Here is a 20,050-nt window from a genome sequence, read left to right as displayed (position 1 = left end):
CTCTTGGAGTGGCAGATGTGGTTGCTGTGTCTTCTCGGAAACCTGTGGAAAGGCTGCTTTTCAGTCTAGAAATCCCTGGATTTATCCAGGTGGGAATGCTTAGCTTCTCTCCCTGGGCGGAGCATCTCACAATGGGCTGATGTTATTTTGAGTCACAAGGTGTGTCCTTAATCACCTGTTAAACAGAACTGGCTCCTGGAGAGTGTTATGTCTGAGTCATGTGGCAAGACATTGATGGGCCCATTAACAGGAGATAAGGAAAACTGTCTAGATGCAACTGCTACTTGGATGGTAATAGGAAACATCTTGGTGCTCAGTCTTGGACACTTTCCTAGGAAACAAATTTAGGCTCACACATACATTAATGAGAATGGCTCCTTAGATAAGTTTGGTTTCAGATGATGGAATAGCCCTGCCCCTCAGTTTGCTTACATTCACCAAACCTGACACTGAAAATGGTTCAGAGCTCAGGGGAAAGAGTGAAAGGTCTGTGCTGCACCTTCTTTGTTGACTGCACACTTCCAGCTTTGTTCAGAAAGTCAGGTGAACCTTATTGCTTCTGAAAGCATGTTTTCTTTTATCTGAGCTTTAGGTGGATGCCAATTATGACAAAACTTGTCAGGGTTGCTGCTGTGCCACAAACCAGGTAGGCAATTCCCAGGAATGGGTTACTTCCACCGCTCCACACCACAGTTGAAAGAATCACATGCTTCCTCCCCTTGAATCTGGTAACAGGGAAATCTGAGAGAAGGATGTTAAGACTTCACTAACAAAGTGTACATTATTTCCAGGAGAAGAGAAAGTAGTGGTTAAATGCTCAAAAAGCTTTCCAAGGCATAAAGAGTTTTGAGGTCTGCATTTGCTGCCAAAACTCCTTTAACTGGTGATGTTTCTGCTATTCTGGATCGAAAAACCCAGCTGGTTTTTGGAAGGTAGTAGGGAGCTGGTGGTAAGAAACCCAGTTATTTTAGATACAGGCTTCCTGTGCATGTGGAAATACTTCCTTTTTAAAAAAAAATGTAAATTTCAGATTCATAATTTATAGGACTGCTACTGCATTAATTTTCTATGAAAGCTCAGTTGAAAATGAGCCTTTTTGGGAAGCTTATCATGATACTCCACATAGTCTCCGTGAGGGTAAGTGCTCAGCTCTACCTAATATATTGTAGCCAGAATGTTATATGAGTTTACCTTTCATCTCTCCCATGGAAGCTTTCAGAATAGAACCATGACAGAACATTTGTAACCACATTTCTATCAGCTGAGAAAGAAAAGAATTTTATGGTCATGTTGACATAACTCCTGCTGACAAAAGGAGTGCTTTAGTCAGCAGAGTTCCCACTGTTGGCTGTGAGGGGGCAGTTGCACCAGCACAAAAGCTCTTGTCAGTCAGGACGTGGCCCAAATCTCTCGAGGGCTCTGATGACACAGGGGTGCTCTGCGCAGCTTCTTTGCCAGTTGACCACACAAATCCTATTCACTTCCATGTCACTGTAACTCGCTAGGAGCCTTAGGGAATCGGAAAGGATACTGTAGGAAATATGGAAGGTGTAATTCCCTGCTGGCAGGCCCTCTGTGAAGTGCCGAACCCGTCTGACACGCCGGTAGAGGTTCCTGAAGGTCGCAAAGGCCGACACTTGCATCCAGATAATGAAGTCATTGTTCAAGTAACCATTGTTCCTCTCATCTTCCTTGTCTAACAGATACACTGGTTTCTGCCAGTAAGGAGGTCTGGCTGTCCCTGGTCACAAAGAGACAAAGCAGGAAAGACACTGGCAGTAAAAGCAGTGGTTGCTGAGATTCTGGGCCTCACACAACCAACACGGAATATGAGCTGTGGAAGAGACATAAGACACTGTCCAAAATTATATATATGCCAGATAACAGCATCTCCAAGCATGGCCACTCACCTCAAACATGAATTAACAGTTTAACAGTACTTAGGGGCTGCTACACATTAGAACCTTCAAGCACAGGAAAAACAAAGTGACTTGCACAAGTGAAAATACTGTTTATTCTGGATTCTTGTCTCTTTAGCAAGCAATATGTTCTCTATAATGAGGAGCTTGCTGTCATTTTTACACAAAGGCACCGTTTTGCAGTCTAATGGCACAGCCTATTTAGAATCTGTCCCATGAAAACAACTTAGATGATTAACTCTTGCATATTGCACCCAACTCAGCACTGCCCTGATCCACAACAGGCAGCTTTTAGCCCCAGTTCAATAGAGATCAAGCATAACAAGGAAATAGCCCTAGGAAACAAGTCTGAAAGAACTAGTGACAAAGACAACCTCTCATGTCTCACAACTGCCCAAGAATCTGCAAAGGCATGACGGAAAGATGGGACATGCAATTGTCTTTCACAGAGGTTTTCAACAGGGAAAAAAAAAAAAAAGCAACTGCTTCCTTGCTTTCTCTGGACAGATTAAGCATTACAAGAAACTATAAAGAAGGGTGTTGATGTGGACTAACTTCAGTTTTCCAAAACCATTTTCTCTCAATTTCTGTGGTCACTGATTAGAAAAGTAAAAAGGTGATATTTTGGCTAAATGTGCCTTCTGCTCTCAGTCACCCTCTAAACCCTGCTTCTTCAACATGCTTTGGGAGATATTTCTCTCAAAGCTGATTTTTCTCAGAATGGGAGACACATGAAGGGGGAGACAGGGAAGCCATTGAAAAATAAGGACCACCAGCAGAACCATTCTTACCTGCAAATGCAGAAGAGCGATTGTATGACTCAGGATTGCGAAATTTCACATTTTTATCTGTCCACCAACTGTTTCCAGTCTTCAGCAGTGGCACTTGAATCACAGATGAGTTATGATTGTAAAAGAGATCAATAGTATCTGCAGGGAATACAATAAGCAACATTTGTGAGTCAAAGACAGTCATTCTAATTGCCAGCATGGCTAACAAAAAAATGGCACGTTGAAGCATCTTTCAAGTGGATAGAAAACCTGAACATCCTGGATGTGTATGGAGCACTGCACATTTCATAAGAAGAACTAAGGTACCGGAGTTTTAGAACTTCTGAAGTTTTAAAGACTGAACATTTCCTACCAATCTCTGTGTCTGTTGTGCATGTTTCTCATGTCCATCAACTCCTGTGGGACTACCTTATTTGCAAATCACTTTCTGAGCTCTCTAGCTAGTTACAGAAGTTACTGTCCTAGCTAGTTTCCCCTAGAATTTCTTTGACAGTTGTCCCAAAACTTTGCTATACATGATGTGTTTTCAGGGACTAGGGTAGAGGTAAAAGCACACTCAAGGGAATCCAGTCCTTTGGAAAAAAATTTCCTTTAGTTCTATGCCAATTAGAGCTTGCTTACCAACTTTTACACAAACACTTTCGTCAATCAAAAACCATTTAGTTAAAACTGTGCCTAACCATGCCACCCAGTTTCAGTGGGTGAACAACACTTGTTTTTATCCATTACTATTTTCCTACATAGGTTAGCTTAAAATAAGACAAAAACATGATAGGTCTCATTAACAGCTGTGTAAACCCCTAGGCAGCCAATGGGATGATGGGCAGGGACAACCAGATGATACAGATGGGGAGGGGTTGCCTTTTAGGAGACATGAAAAGCACAACTCAGCTGCATAAGCTGTGTTCACACAGCTCCTTAAAGCTCAGACACACTCTTCTGGGAAATGATCATTCTGTGGCCCACCACACCCTCAGATGTTTGTCACCACTTCATTAACAGGAGCTGCAATGCTCTGAGCTCTGTTGCTTGTCTTGACTCTCCCTCACATGCTCTAGAATAGCGTGGGCTCCCCACAGCTCGGCTATGCTGGCCTAGTCTGAGCCCAGCTCAGTAAACCCCACTTCCAGGGCAGCAGGTGGGTAAGCAGGCAGACAAAAATCAAGTGGATCTAGAAGTTACTGAATGAACTGGCTTCACAAGTCCCCTGGTGTGGATGGCACAGCTGCTTGGAAAGAGCTGCTGCCTTCTCAAAACCTGCTGTGTGGAGCAGGTTAAAAAAAGGGTGAGAGTAGGGAGTGGTAGAAATTGGAAGACAAAAAATATTGGGTAGTGGAGAAAAGTCTGTACAGTTTTTTGGTTCCTTTTCCTTCCAAAGATACAAAGATACAAAGATACTCCCAAGTGTATTCATAAGCATATTATGCTCACTAGATTACTACAAAAATCAAATCCAGGTTCAAATTAAGACTATGTATGCTTCCAGCATTCTAAGAACAAAAATTAAACCATGTAGATCCAAAGATCCAAAGTAATGTGGAGAATGTGCAGAGTCCCTCCTAAGCACATGATTGTGGGAAGGCAGAATCTGGGCTCTCCCATCACTGCACAAGAACGTGCTTTTTAGCAGGGAAGTACATGAAATCTATTGTATCCTTGTTACTTATTTCAAGAGGGCCTAAATTCCTCACTCCTGCTGTCCACTCACATGGAAGAGGGCCTTAGAAAATGGGAAATAAGGCAGGGCCGGGTGGACTGGGCCAAGATTCTACCACCCCTGAGATTCACTCACAACCACAGGGCAGGGGAGAGGAGAAGCCATCAGCCCCACCCTGTTCCCACCGCCGGGGTCAGGTGACCATCTGCAGGCCTCGGGTGAGATATTAACTCTGTCAGTGATTCAATCCTCCCTCCAGTGAGATAAGGAACAAAAATGCAGGCAATGTAGAAGAGCAACACGAAGACACCGAGGTCAGTGAAGAAGAAGTCAAGTCTCAGATGGGAGGGATGAGGAGATGCCTTTCATTTTAGGCTGAAATCCTCTTGTAAAGCTATGGAGAAATAACCTCTTTTTCCCTATAACACATGAAAGTATGGGGAGATTAAAGTGTTCAAATTGTAGATCTCAAGCAAAGGCCTCCATGCTAAAGTAAGCAGATGTTAAAGTAGCTGAGATCCCATGAGAAGTTTGAACAGAGAAGGAGAAGAGAATTATGAAGATCCTGTGCTCCTAGGAAGATTATTTCAGATATAGATAATGAGAATCTTTGCCTTTAAACAGCTCATCTTTAAAACAGTACCCCATAAGTGGACATGGCCCATAAACACAGCTGTGGGGAAAGCTTGGAAAAATGGGAGGGATTTCACGATTGCAGATTTCCTCAGGCGGCTGCTATTTGTGAGAGAGCCACAAGAGAACTGTTTTCTTCTAGACAAGTCTCCATAACATTAACAAGAGAGACTTCTCTCCCTAAGTGAACTGAAGAAAGATTATTCTAGCTGAGAAATCTCAAATTAGCAAACCAAAACCACGACACCCTTCTTCTAAGCACATTATTGTGGGAAGGCAGAATCTAGGCTCTCCCATCACTGTACAAGGACGTGCTTTTTAGCAAGGAAGTACATGAAATCTGTTGTATCCTTGTTCCTTATTTCAAGAGGGCCTAAATTCCTCACTCCTGCTGTATGCTCACATGGAAGAGGGCCTTAGAAAATGAGATATCTCCCTCAGTTTCTAAACAAGGGCCAAGTTACTAAATAGTAGGAAGCAGAGTCTGACATTCACCAGAGCAACACCACCAAACAAAGCCTTTTGTGGGAGAAAGTAGAGGTCTTGCAATACCAGGTCTGTCCTGGCCTGGGTAAGGGAATAGTTTCAAGAGGGAAAGGGGCAGAGAAGGTCCCACGTACCATTGAACATGCTGTTGGCAATGGCCCCGCACGGCGCCATCAGGGTCCCGTTCCTGTAGGTGCTGAAGGGCACACAGTTGCTCCTCTGGATCTGCATTCAAGGTCACACAACAATCAGGCACAGACACAGGGTTTGGTTTTAATTGGTGTCCTCCCATGCCTTCTTCTGAAAAGTCACTGAACAATTAAGTCTCCAGTACCTTTTGGTCACATTAGAGAGACATCAAATGAATGGGTCTGTAGTTCAGGAACACCTTCCATATCTAGCCACAGAAACTTAAGGTCTTCACCAAATTCTGCTGCTGACTTGCAAGCTCCAGACTACAAAAAACAGGTTTAGGGATATGCCATGGTAAAATGGCTACAACTGAAAATGTTCCAGTGAAGCCTTGGCTTGCCCTAGAACATCTTATTTTACCGTCTTTTTAATTCTGACCATCTTTTTTAATTCTGGGCTGAATTAGTGCTGGAGAACAGCAGATGTAGTTGGTCACATTACTGCAGGTCAAAAAGGTCAAATCTTATTGTGTGAAGATACAGAATGAAAAACAGAAGTCCACCCTCAGCTTTATCACATCTTTCCTACCCCATTTTATAAGAAACTATAAATCTTCAGGTTTCAACACAGAAACATTTTCAAGTAACTCTAATGCGTTGTGTATCTGATCAACACAAAAGCCAAAAGCAGCTGCATCTGGATGCAAACAAACAAGCTGACAGGACACCTGGAGAGTTTTAAGAAGCATTTTATAGAAATGAGGAACATGTCTTGAGAATTGTAAGGAGCATTTTATAGAAACAACAGATTACCATGGTACAACCATCATATATACTGAAAGGACATGTGGACTATGTGTATATTAAGAAATGCTACTTTTATGCCAAAGAAAATATGCTTTAGATTTGTAAGTAAAAGAACCTGAATGCCATGTTTGCCTTCTCCAGTTTCCTTATGCAGGTCTGCTGCAGGTGATGCTCTCTACTCCCTCTTTAGACCTCTAAATTGCATACTTAGAATGCTACATGACCACTTATTTCAGAACTAACCTTTTCCTGCTCCTTGCCCACTTCCAAAGCCAGATGGCAAAACTAAAGACTTAGAATAACTTAATTCCCTATACCTATAACAGAAGCACAGCTTAAAACACTTCTGGCGAAGAAGACTGACAACACAAGAAGGAAAAGCTTTCTGTATATTTATTTGAAAAAAACAATGTATTTTTAATCAGCACTACAAGGTGCAGGTTTGAGAACCGCAACACAGGACTGACATCCTTTATTTACCACCCTTGCCCCCTTCAACCTTCCTCTCTTACTTATTAGGCATTGTGGCCCCAACAAGCATAAAAGCCGGGACCAAACACTGAAAATCTGTACTTTATTATTCCATAGAGCCACCTAAACACACTTATGGCTCTGCCTAGTTGGCTCTCCATATGGTCAAAGGCACACCTGCTGGAAGTGCTGCTGATCTCACAACAGAAAAAGAAAATTTACATTTACATTTCAGCCCAACAGCTGTGCGTCACTTCTTGATATCATGTATCGATGGTGGTTCTGATAGAAGTTTTGCAGACCATAGTACATAAAAACATCACCCTAGAATCCAAGGATAAATCCCTTCAATAAGGAGAGTTCATGAAGGCAATGAGAAATCCTATTACTTGCTAAAAAAGAGGGGAAGAGAGTACTCATTAAAATGTCTGTAACTACACCCTAAGCAATATAGCAGTCACGGGCTAGAATCTAATCTTTACCCGAACTGCAAGTTTTTATGTTTTGGCACAAAATTAAACATAATTTAAATCACCAAACAAAACCTGAAATAAAAATTATTGATTTTTATGTAAAATACTATACATACATACATATATACATACATACATACATACACACACACACATACATATATATATATATTTATATAAAAAATAATGATAATTATTTTACACAAGATGGCAGAGCTGGCCATGAACTTGCAATGACTATGAATCACACTGTATATTGTCATTTTCCATAAAAGAAGGTGCACAAAAATCTTCACATTAAAAGGAAAATGCTAGGCAGGCCAATCATGCATGAAAGGTAATTATGCAACTACAAAAAACCCATTACTCAGTTAAATTAACATCTCGTCTCAAACATCACTGTAATCTGAAGAATTACAAAGTATTTTAACAGCCTCCTCATTACTGAAGAATCCTAAAGTGACTTTAAATTGCACTATCATTTCAAGGGATCATTTATTCAGAGTATAAGATCTCTTTGGCAGAACATGAAGCATTTTAACAGTCTTAGTAACAGGACCTAGTAGTTTAAGGAAGGAAATGAAGGATACTTTTTCCAAATGAAACTTCAGAATCACATTGCTAGACTTGAATTGTTTCAAGGACCTTGGGGATTAGCAGCACAACCCTTGTCAAAATGACTACAGGGGTCTACTTATGTAAAGTGGTCAGAGCTTTAGATTTCCTTCTCACTTGAGAGCTTAGCTGGGCAGCACCAACCAATCCCAGGCCAAGGGCAAGGCTTTGCCTCTGACTCAGAGAGAGACAGAGAGTGGTCATCTCCAAAATCAAACACCATTTCCTCCATCCCTTCTTCTCCTTGGACATCTCCCAACCAAGGAGCCTGGTCTTGGTTATAAATACCAAAATGAACAACAAAGTCAAAAGTGTAAAATTTTGAGCATTACATGTTCTGAAAAAGTACAAAGCAAATTTAGTCGGGAGCTCTACAGGACAGCATTACTGTCTTTTATCACTTAGGGATATAAGTAAGAGGTGGTACACAGTGACCTGAGTTGGTTTTTTGCACCCACTTACCAATATATCTTCCTTTAGCATGAAATTGACAGAACAGTGGCATTCCTTATTCCAGTTAGAGGAATTTTCACGGAGCTTTGAACAATCTGAGCATTTATCTGAATAATCTATATGTCAGAGAAGTGAACAAGCAAATACATTGTCATAAAGGACATGCTCATAGGAAAAGGTTAGTGTTTTAGGTCCAAGGCTTCTCAGAGCTGTTCTCTTCTAAGTGACCCTGGACTGCCAAAAACATTGTTGAAAATGAAGAGGCAGAGTGAGGACTTGGCCTCAATGAACAACCACAAAATTTATCCCTAGTTTAAAGCTGGTTTAAAGTCTTTTGAAGACTGTTGCAGAACTTTCACAACTGCTCCTTGGCAAAGGAATGCTGAGTGCAGAACACTCCTGCACCTTGGGCTGGCTGACCAAGTAATGCTTGACAAATCCCCACATGCATCACAGCCCACCCCCACTGAACAGCCTGGGTGTAGTGCTGAGTGCTGGCTCCATACAGGAGTCTATTCACAACACCACAGGTCTGAATAACATTTTCTGCAGGAGGGATTTAAATATTAGGGCATTTCAAGATTTTGCCCCAGCAAACATGTATGTTCTTATAGTACTAAACACTCTCTGAGGGATTTGCTTATTTCCCTTCAAAATCCCAGAAGATAATGACAACATTTTGGTATTAGCAGCCAGTGGCAGTAATTATCACCCATATTTCAGATATTACCACCCAGTTAATCACCGAGTGCTCTGATTTTAGTGATGACTGACTGCCTCTGAAGATTTTCACAGGAATACCAGCTGCTGGACACATGTCCAAGGCATGAAGCCATTGCTATAATCTTTATTCAGAAGCAAAAACTCAAAGCCTTTTCTCTCCAAACCTGGCCTGGTTTCTACTTTACAGAATATCAAAGAACACCACTCCCAAACCAACCTGTATTTCTCTGACGCTGTTTGACTCCCAGAGTGAGGAAGAATGCCCCTGTCAGAAAGAAGCTGGGGAGCACAGATGTAATGGTGAGCTGGGGCTTCCAAGCTGGCAGCCTCTGCTGTTTGAATGCACTGTTATCTGGACACCTGGAAGGCTGGGCTTCTCCTTCTCTGGGAAGAACACTTGTCTTGTTTTTCATTTTCTTCTCAGTGAGAGAAAGGAGTAATATCCTTGTGCTGGAGAGTGTTTCAGTTGAGATGCTGTCTTTATTGTTGGGAGACTGTATTCATTGTTCAAACTTGCATTATGGTGAGGAATTACTTATTAACTAGATCTCTCTCTTCCTTGTTTTCTGTATTTGTGCCTGGATCCCCATGATCAGCTTGTACCAATCAAGTGATTGTGTACTTTGATCAGGGTGTCCAGTTCATTCCTCCTGGAAAAGCTTAGGTATATTTTTCCTGCCTCACAGCTCATTAGGATTCATTATGACTTACTAATTTGCAGGGATACTGTCAACTATACTGGAATTTCTGTGTAATTTCAGATGCATTATTTCATCTCCATTCACTTCCATAGCTGCCCAGCTAACAGGCATGGCATACAAGGAAAGGAGTTCTACTCCAGTTGCACTGGATTCCACTGGGGAGGACTGCAGGTGCTGAGACAGCACTGGACAGAGAACATGGCTTTGGAAGACCAAACCAATTTTCTTAACCTATTACATTCATTGCTATGGACTGAGATGCAATTAAAGGTTTTAAAAAGGTTGTGTGTTCTTTATCATAGAAGGACAACTCATTTTTAAAATATCCAATTTGGATCAATGGCTTTCCAAGATACTGATGATTTCCTCATCTCTATTCATCTTGTTCTCTGAAAAAAAAAATCCATCCATTCCCTGCTATCCACAATGACAAAAGAATCACCCAGAGATCACCTAATTTTAATTTAAATGGACAAACATAAGAATACTTTTTGCACAGTTCAACAGTTTAACCAAAATAAAATCTCAGTATAATATACAGATAATTTATCATATAAGAGCAAAAAGCAGCATTTGGCCAGCTCTAGAACAGATAGGTGAAAAATACTTCTTTAACATGTTACTGAAATTCATACTTTTTCAAAGACCCCCAAGGGCAAGTAGATTACCACTCATGAGAGAAATATATGTCTAATTTGAGACAGCACAAGGAGGGAACAGAAAACTGAGCTGTGCAAAGACTTTCACACCCATATTTGCTCATCTTCAAGGTCTTACTAGTGACACGTAGTAGTACATCTAGCAGGTGAAAGCGGTGTAACTCTGATTTCAGTATGACATTGTTCCTGCAATAAAAATAATACTAGAACTACAAACACAACTTCTGGGTTTTTATTAAAAGAAAGCTGAGAAAATGTTCCAATGTGCCTGCTGTATTGAGACCTCTGAAAAGTCAAAATTCAGTTGCAGGCAGGATAATAGCAAAAGGCAGCTGCAAATTACTTCCTTGTTGGTAAACTCATTAAAAGAGTCCCAGCTTCACAGATCCATCTCTGCACAGCTTTATAATACTCTTCTCAAGTAGGTCAATTGTTTCTTTCTTTATCTGAAGAAAAAAATCAAAGAAAGCATAAGAAGTTACTGATAATGATATCATTATTTATTTACTCAGGCACCTTACTATAGGACTAGAAATTAAAGAAGAGATTCCTATACAAGCTCCTCTAAAACATTTCCAGTTTTTAAAACATCCATCCTTTGCCCTGCAGCCCTGAAGTCCCATTTCACATGGCTACAGAAAGGTTGTTATTGGCAGAGTTGATAAAGTACACCACAGCAAAAGGCCCATCCTGGGCTGCAGAATCCCTACAGGACTTTCCAGAGTAAGAACTGGTATAAAGCAGATCAAGGGCAGTGCAACAGGCACAGCCCTGTCTGTGACTGGGACACCTGAATGAAAGTGAGCAGGAAGGTCAGGTTTGCCTGTGCTGTGTACAAAGTTCTTTGGTTTATGACACTGATATTGTTGTAGCTTATGGCTTATCTAAAGATAAAACAAATATATTACAGAGTAAATACTGACTACATATTTCAGAGGGAACACAAGATCTTTATCATCATGGTTAGTCCAGAGTTTCCTTACAGCTCCCTCTTACCACTTACAAATCACTTGTTTGCAGGTTTTCTCTCAGGATTATATTCTTTCGTGCCTCCACTTTGCAGAGAAATAAATGATGCAAGAAAGCCCAGTCAGCCTCAATTTCAGACTGGATGTGCTACACAAAGGTGAACACAGTTATCTTTCTATCACTAGTCCATTTCTCACAAATCTTCTATTTTCATGATGTCTGAAACTTAAACTTAGCGTATTTTCAAATTTACTGAAGGCTTAGTGTGTGTATTGTTTGCAGACAATACAATATTGGGTTTTGTTGAAAAAAACTTCACTTGAATCTTAGGAACAAGTAACTTGAGTTGAGACACCTCTGTATTGCCATCAACCTCTGTACAAAAAGCTTTCAAAGCAGGAAGCTTGTCCTTTGGTCAGACCAAAAATTATAGAATCCATTTTTATTTACACCTTTATGATTTACTTCAATTCCAGTGTGCCAAGATAAAGTCTGATAAACTCATTTACTCCTCCTGTGGTTTCTTTGGGAGCTTTCTATTCATTGTTTGGGATGAATGAAGTGGGAGACACAGAAACAGAGAATGAAAATTCCAGCAGCATTAACTAATGAGATGCTGAGGGAGCTGACAGAGCAGTGGATCAGGGCAGCATCCCTTGTGTGGATATGATGGCATGCAGAACTGCCATGTGGAAAGATCCACGTGTTTTAAAATTAATATATTTATTATAATAAAAATATATTATTATAATAATTATATTCTAATATATTATTAGAATATAAATATAATTCTGTGTATAGAATTCTTCACTGAACATCAGGTGACTACAAAAACAGCAAGTACAATGGACATGTGCTTCCAACTGTTCTTGCTTTCTGGTTTAAACACAAGGAAATTTAGCAATGTTGCACCTTAAATATGCAAAGAAATTATTAATAATTGAGGTTTGCACTGAAAATAGGCCAGCATGCTGAGTTATTCATTTTAAGTGTACAATTTTGCCTCCATAACTAACACAGGTGAAAGAAATGTACATCGAACAGACAATTCTCTGTCTTTGGTACTGTATTTCCTCTCTCTGAGAAAACTTATAACAATTTATAGCATGTATTTTACATTTTCTAGACAATTAGAAAAGCTGACTAAGACTGTATTCAATATTTGAAGTCCACCAGTTGCTAGAACATCCCATTGGTTTATATGTGGTGTTAAGATGCCTTATCACCAAAACATTATTTGGGTGTCTTTTGCTGTGGACATTCCTTATACATAACTTTAAGGAATCTGCCTGATGTCTGCAGTGGGATAAATACCTGCAAAATACTCCACTTATAAAGCCCAAGATGTCAAAAACCTTCCTTTATGATGTGTTACCTGAGTCAAGAGCAGTTTGAAGACTTTTCTGTAATTACATATTCACTATTATGTAATCACACATAAATATCTATTGCTTATCCTAACACAATATATGATGGTCCAGTGCTCTTACTTACCTGGATTTAACTTGAACTAAGCTTTAACTTTTTATGCTAAAATAGTTTAGGATTTTGCCTTAATAAAATAGACTTGGAGTCACAACTTTTGCCCTGTATTTCTAGAGAGATACACAGAACTGCCATGATCCTAACTACAGTGAGCTGAAAGGTATACTTGAGGTTTGCAATAGCCCAAAATGAAATAGTGGCAACATAATCTTCATTTTTTGGACGTGGAGCACCTGTGGTCTACTTTATTGATATGGACTTCAGATGACTTAAAAAATCCATCCCACTGCCATCTGCCCACTACATCCCACAGTACACCTTTTGTACTGCCTGTGATTTTGTATTGGACTGTCTGTGATCTCATGTCTTCTGTTCTTTAAAACCATACAAAAAAGCCTTATGTATTAACCACAAGAGGGAGCCTCCTTGCCACCAAAAAAGCAAAGGCAGGGTTTTTTTTTTGCTACTTCATTTCTTAAGCGTATTTTTTGTTTGTTTGTTTTGTGTGTGGGGGACTGTAAAATGTAGCACATTCAAATACTTGGACAAGTACATAGATGGATTAATGACTGATAATTTGTTTCACTTGTGAAACAGCTTAATGTCTATATGCAAAAGAAGTCCTTTTCCCTGGAGATTCCTTCCATGTATGGGCCTGCTCTAAATGCACAAAACCTCAAGACACTGTGCAGGAAATTGGGAGCTTTCTAACAAGCACGAATGGAGGAAACTGCCTCTTCATCTGGCTAGAAATAGGTGATGCTCCACAACATACTGTAAACACAGCTTGTAACAGCAAGAAATAAAAGCTGGATTACAGAACTGGAAAGAACTGGGAATTATCTTAGAAGGAGTGTAGAAATGATGGATGGGTTTAAGTTATTTGCACCCTACCTCTTGTCAAAAGAAACAGAAAAAAAAAAGACAATAAAGAAAAGAAAAAACCAAGACAACTGTCTGCAGATTTACTCATATGATGTTATCTTGCTCTCAGATGGAGAAACATGTATGTTTGGCCATAGTTTTGTTTAGTTTTTGAGGAAAGTTTTCACTGAATTACAGAATATGCTGAGTTGGAAGGGACCCTCAAGGATCAAGTCCAAATCCTGGCCCTGCACAGGGCACCCCAAGAGTCACACCCTGTGCCTAAGAGCATTGTCCAAACACTTCTTGAACTCTGTCAAGCTTGGTGCTGTGACCACTTCCCTGGGGAGCCTGTCCCAGTGTCCAATCACCCTCTGGGGAAGATGGTATTCCTGATATCCAACTTAAACCTCCCCTGACCCAGCTTCAGGCCATTCCCTCAGGTCCTGTCACTGGTCTGCACAGAGAAGAGTTCAGTGCCTGCCCCACCTCTCACCCTCACAAGGAAGCTGTAGCTGCAGTGAGGTCTGTCCTCAGTCTCCTCCAGGCTGAACAGCCCAAGTGACTTCAGCCATTCCTCATACGGCTTCCCCCCAAGGCCCTTCTCCACCCTCATTGCCCTACTTTGGATGCTCTCTAACAGCTTTATACCCTTCTTATGTTGTGACCAGAACTATACACAGTATTCCAGGTGAGGCCGCCCCAGCTCAGAGCAGAGTGGGACAATCCCCTCCCCTGCCCGGCTGTGATGCTGGGCCTGATGGCCCGAGGACAGGGTTGGCCCTCCTGGCTCAGATTCAACTTTCCATTGACCAGGACCCCCAGGTCCCTTTCCAATGTCTCATTCCCCAGTCTGTCTGTACACCCAGGGTTGCCCCATTCCAGGTGCAGAATCTGGCACTTCCCTTTGTTAAATTTCACACAGTCGGTGATGCCCATCTCTCTCATTTGTCGAGGTCTAGGACTCTGTACAAAGTCCTCCTACTGAGGGAACTTCCTGGGGACGGGTAGAATATCTGGGACAGGTAGAATATCCATCGAGCATAAACAGGGGAAACTCACAGCACAAACACAGAAGTCACAGCTGTGACTTGCAACAATAAAGGAAAAATTCTTTTTCAGGAGATAATTTTGAGACCCGAGAGTACAGACTTCTCAGTCAATGAGAACTTCTTTGTGTTCCTTTACCACTGAAGACAGCTTTACAGAAAGAAAACTTTACTGACTCAGACCTGAGAACTACCAACAAAAGTACTTTTAATACACAGAATATAACATATAGAGGTGCTTATGCAATACCTCAGGGATGTCCATCATTCTCCTTAGTTTCTGATCTCTCCAGTTCCAATCCAGAATTACATATTTTGTGGAGTTTAAGTACAGGGCATCTAAAAAGGCAACATAAATTTCACTACCAAGATAATATGACATGTGCTTATCAAAATGATTTTTGGCTGTTAACATCTTTTGTTGTCTGTTTCCAAGGAAACTAATCTTTGAACACTTAAGTACTACATTTGCTGGCTGGAAAATGCACTGACACTACAAACTCCCTTAGCCACATAATCTCATGCCTTTTTGGAAGATAAACACAAAAGAAGAGGAACTCCTGTTGCCGGATTTGTCAAGAGCTTAACATCCTGCCAGAAAGTAATTCCTCAAGCTTCCTCTTGATGAAACCAGAGGAGTTGAATTTCCACAGCTAATGTCACTGGTAAGTTACAAGGACCCTAACCTGAAAATTGATGTTGACAGGAACAGACAGTGTTCAGCAATTTACAGGACAGGGTGCTATGTGAACATGAGTCAGGTCAGTGGTGCTGCTGAAAAATTCCTTTATCCTTCAAATAAATGGTGGTGAAAAAAAAGGTCCTTTCTGAACTTGCTTTTCAGCCATTCTCCTATATTTTTTCCCTGGTCTTCTACATGATGCTCACCATTTTTTCCCATCAGTTTTGATTCCTCTCCCTTCTCTAAGTGACCTTGCACTGCAACATTAAACTGTCAAAAAAGAACTAGAGTTTGGGATAAAATGTAACACTTCCAGGGATGGGGCATCCACAGCTTCTCTGGGCAACCTGTTCCAGTGCCTCACTACACTCATGGCAATGTGCTGATGTGCTGAGCACTAACATTTAATGCTGGTGGAAGCAACAAAATGATGTTAACTCCTGCACTCTTTTGGAAGTATCAGTAGAGTCCCAAACCACTGCCAGTCCCTGACCAAGAGACCACAGTCAGAGCAAGACAGTGTCTTGCATAAGAGGAATGGAAAGAATTGTCTTATCATCTTGTCATTTTGTTGTTTCGTTTTCTTTGTGTACATACTGTATATTGAGTAAGTAAAAATACTCAAAATTTGGGAAATAATTAATTTTATTATAGGCAAATGAGAAATAAGATCAAATCAGCAAGCAGATAGTTCATCCACCCCTCAAAAAAGTTTACACTAAGCTCACAGTAACATATGATACAGTGACTTCTATCACTATTTCCTTTTGATCCACTTGCAGTGTTTGGTTTCCTGGAGTTTTAAATCTCACATTATGGTTCTGCAATCACTTTCAAGTCAGCATAAATCAGTATTCCTGCCAAAAGAGGAAGTCCCCCACCTCTGCCTGCTCATTACATGATTTTGTGTGCACACTGATTTTGGTTTAATTGGGGTCATTTCACTGAGCTGCCAAACAGACTCTTGGGCTTGCACAGGGAGCAGGAAGAGGGAATAAGCAATGACTGGCAGGTGAGAGGAAGCATTACTCTGCTTTTCTCTGTTAATACTGGCTTATGCCAGCTTAAAGTGATCATAAAACAAGGTACCAGAACCTTGACCTTGTTTTGATTGACACAGAACAAGTGAAGAAACAGAATCATACAGTTTAGTACCCAAATCTACACGTTCATGTCAACCTAAAAAAAAAAAAAATAAAAAATTCAAATTTCACTTCTCATGAGACCAAATATAAAATACCTAGGGAGGAAACCCTCCTTGTTCTCCTACCTTGCTCCACTAGTGCCTTTACTCTTGCAGGAGTTCCAATCCCAATGTGGAACATACCTTTCTCTAACATATTCATCTGTTCCTTTATCTAATTTGGAGAGAAATAAAAATCAACAGTAAAGCCATAATTGTTCTAAAATTTCTTCTCAAGGAGTTGGAAATAAATTCAAGATCTCATTGTATTTCTTTCTAGAAGACCATCAAGTAACAAATGATATTTGACTTTCAAACTGTCAGACGATTACATGTGGAAGAATGTTTAGGAACTATAACAAGCCAGCTGGGCATCACACTTCTCTAGAAATTCAATCTTTTTTAACTTTAAAAATCTGCTATTGCACCAACTATTTTTGGAGGTGAGAACAGCAAGATTCTTTCAGCATTTAAACAAATGCTCTGGAATATTGAAAAACTTGAATTAACTCTGAAGTCCTTCAAGATGAAGATACTGGAAAAAGGTGAAATAAAGCAAATGACATTTGCGTGTTTGACAGCATTTATATCAACAGCCAAGTGTCTACTCATTATTCCCAATGCCCCCATAATTTGTTCTTTTTAACAGGTATGGATACTGGGGACCCAGGCATTCAATTTTCAGAATCCAAATGTGGGTGCTGGTACAGTTTGCTTCCACAGACCTGCAAGGATGAGCCTTCTGGCACTGAACGAGCACTTGATGGGAATGTGGAACAGTGAAACTCAGCAGATGCACAAGCATCTCCATTCTGCACAGGGCTGCACCAGAGCTACTGGAGATGGTGCTTACTGAAATTCTTCACACTGCAGCAATGGGTTACCAAAGGAAGCACTACCTAAAGGAAGCAACTTCATATGAACACTGTATGAAAGGCACTACTGCCAAAGGATTTAAAAAGAAAATCGTATCACACTACTTAGCTGTTTACTTGCTCTATTAAAATTCCCTACCTTTATGTGCTTTGCAAACAACTTGATGACTCTGCAATCTCCTTTAAAGGCTGTCATTGACCTAATAATAAAAAAAAAAAAAATTAGCAATGAAAGAAGCAGGGTTGGGCTTAAGACCACACATGAGGAAAGAAAAACCAACTGGCATTTCTCAATATGTTTGAGACGCACACAGTCCCCCAGTGAACTCTGTTTGTACTCTGAACACTGTGTACATTCTTGTTTGCTACTCATCAACAGAGACCAACAACTGGACAGACACAGTGGAAGGTATCAGTAGGGGGCAATATTGTTTAGATAGCTTTTCAGATAACATTTAATATTATGGCCTGTGCTTTCACAGCTAGCTTAGTTCAAAACTGGTTAATCACCAAATCCTAATTTAAAAATAATTCAGTTATGAGATAACTAAGGCATTTTGTACTGACAGATAATCACAGGAAGCAGGGTCAATACACAGAAGACAACCATGAAATTTGTGAGGTATCCATCAATTCATCAGAGTCATCAAAACTTCTGGCATGAGAAGTAGGAAGATAGAGAAGGGGAAAATACGGGGACAGGGCACACTGAAAATTGTCATCTCTGCCCAGCAGTTTTACCAGCCTGAGCCAGCTGAGAACACTGACACAGACCTGGAGGCACTCAGGCCAGACACACCTTAGCACCTGAGGCCCTGAAATGCCATGTCCTCCCTGCCTTTGGCGCAAAGCCATGACTTCTAGTGGTGGATTACGATGCTTTATGGGCTTACTCTGTTCCCAAGTAAAACAAGTTTCCCCTAAAAGTTACACTTCATTTTTGGTTTTTAACAAAAGTAACCCTTCCCAGGCAACTGAAGTACTGAGCATTACTTCAGTCCAAAACTGAACACCACGTTCCCAGAGTTTAAAGAAGAAAGGGATAGTGCATCAGTTTGAGTCACTGAATTTGCTGGCTAGCAGAGGAGGACAATGTCCCAGTTTTGCCTTTTGCCTGTGGTTCCAAGACAAAACTCCTGACCAACTGCCAACCTCAACAGAGTCTTTGCTGTTGACATACTTGATGAGTTCCAAGGAGCGAAGGGCAGAGCTGCACAGAACCAGCATTACCACCGACTTCTTCTCCTTGTGGTTCCTCCGGAGTTTCGCCCACTTAGGACAGACTGCAATGGAAAAGCCCTTGTACACACACCAAGTACTACATACCACAATTTTAAATTACTGGAGTACATGATGAATGGTAGCCAGCAGCAAGAACACACATGCTGACTCTTTTGAGGTCTGGAACTTTGGCATCACTTTTGCATTTAGTCATGGCTGAGAAGCCGGAATATGGAATGCCCAAAATAAATAAAATACAAAAATATTACAAAACTGAACAAACTAGATAAGCATTAACAATCAACAGTTTTTAAGGTGATGAGCCTATTGTCTTCATTTGCCACATATGGCAATTTGTATCAGAGAAAATCATCCGCAAAGAAACATTTACCAGACTATAACTTCTATATAAATATACAAGAGAATAAAAATTTACTTGGTTCATGTCAGCAGACAGCTGCAGAACTTTCATTCTAAGATAATACATATACCTACTCATGAAGCCACAATAAATTACTGACACAAAATCCCTCGCAATCATAAGAAAGCCTAGAACATTTTTAATTAAAAAAAAAAAGTTATAAATAAGAGCCAGAAAAACAAGACCTGTCATTAAAAAAAATTAAAAGCCTTAAAGTGATTAATATTTCATAATAAATAATATTTGGAGCTACATATAAAAATGCAGTAATACTGTCTTAATAATATTTTTCATACAACTTTCATCTCACCCAGACCAACATTTAAACTCACTTTCCTTCAGGTATGAAGAAAAACTGTGGGTAAGATCATTGGCTGGCAAAAAGCAGGAATCTGAAAACATAAAGGAAAAAGTATTTTTGTTGATGTATTTTAACAGCAAAGGGAGAACATATGTTTGCAGCATAACCACTAGTTATGTTGATGAAATCCCAACTTCATAAATCCATCATCAATAAATTACCATTTCTGAAACAAAAACTTAACGTAGAAGAAACTTTGTATGGGTTAAATCAATGAAGGTAACATCTCTGAATTTTTTTTCTCCCAGACTGAAACCTTGAATACTGGGCTGCTGTACAGGTGTGATCACATGCTTTAAAGAAAGTCTTTGTCACAATGAATCAAAGCCTCAGCCAAAAGCCTTACACTCCTAGACTGTTCCTCCAATGTACCTATGATGAAATATGTTTGTACATCCCCCAAATAATTCCTAATGTGTAA

At 40.3% G+C, this 20,050-nt stretch overlaps 2 protein-coding genes across 7 annotated transcripts in view; both read right to left on the bottom strand.

Annotated features, from left to right (window-relative positions):
• Positions 1 to 550: 550 nt before the first annotated feature.
• Positions 551 to 9,662, bottom strand: LOC128803547 (cell cycle control protein 50C-like). Its single transcript, XM_053970621.1, is given in 8 exon segments — positions 551 to 741; positions 1,532 to 1,741; positions 2,711 to 2,848; positions 5,621 to 5,711; positions 7,118 to 7,219; positions 8,446 to 8,552; positions 9,373 to 9,398; positions 9,400 to 9,662. Coding segments are annotated over 8 exon segments (1,038 nt in total). The 5' UTR covers positions 9,573 to 9,662.
• Positions 9,663 to 10,453: 791 nt separating this feature from the next.
• CMSS1 (cms1 ribosomal small subunit homolog) overlaps positions 10,454 to 20,050 on the bottom strand; it is a 227,782-nt gene continuing 218,185 nt past the window's right edge. For all 6 annotated transcript variants that reach the window (XM_054002649.1, XM_054002672.1, XM_054002657.1 and 3 more), the window contains 6 exons: positions 19,601 to 19,660; positions 18,807 to 18,909; positions 17,766 to 17,826; positions 16,839 to 16,926; positions 15,137 to 15,225; positions 10,454 to 10,965 (listed from right to left, as the gene is read on the bottom strand). In XM_054002649.1, the coding sequence (XP_053858624.1) occupies positions 10,882 to 10,965; positions 15,137 to 15,225; positions 16,839 to 16,926; positions 17,766 to 17,826; positions 18,807 to 18,909; positions 19,601 to 19,660 (485 nt within the window). In that variant the 3' untranslated portion in view covers positions 10,454 to 10,881. The remainder of the gene's footprint in view (positions 10,966 to 15,136; positions 15,226 to 16,838; positions 16,927 to 17,765; positions 17,827 to 18,806; positions 18,910 to 19,600; positions 19,661 to 20,050) is intronic.

Source organism: Vidua macroura, chromosome 2, assembly GCF_024509145.1.
Source record: "Vidua macroura isolate BioBank_ID:100142 chromosome 2, ASM2450914v1, whole genome shotgun sequence".
NCBI lineage: Eukaryota > Metazoa > Chordata > Aves > Passeriformes > Viduidae > Vidua > Vidua macroura.
This window is presented reverse-complemented; position numbering and strand designations above follow the sequence as displayed.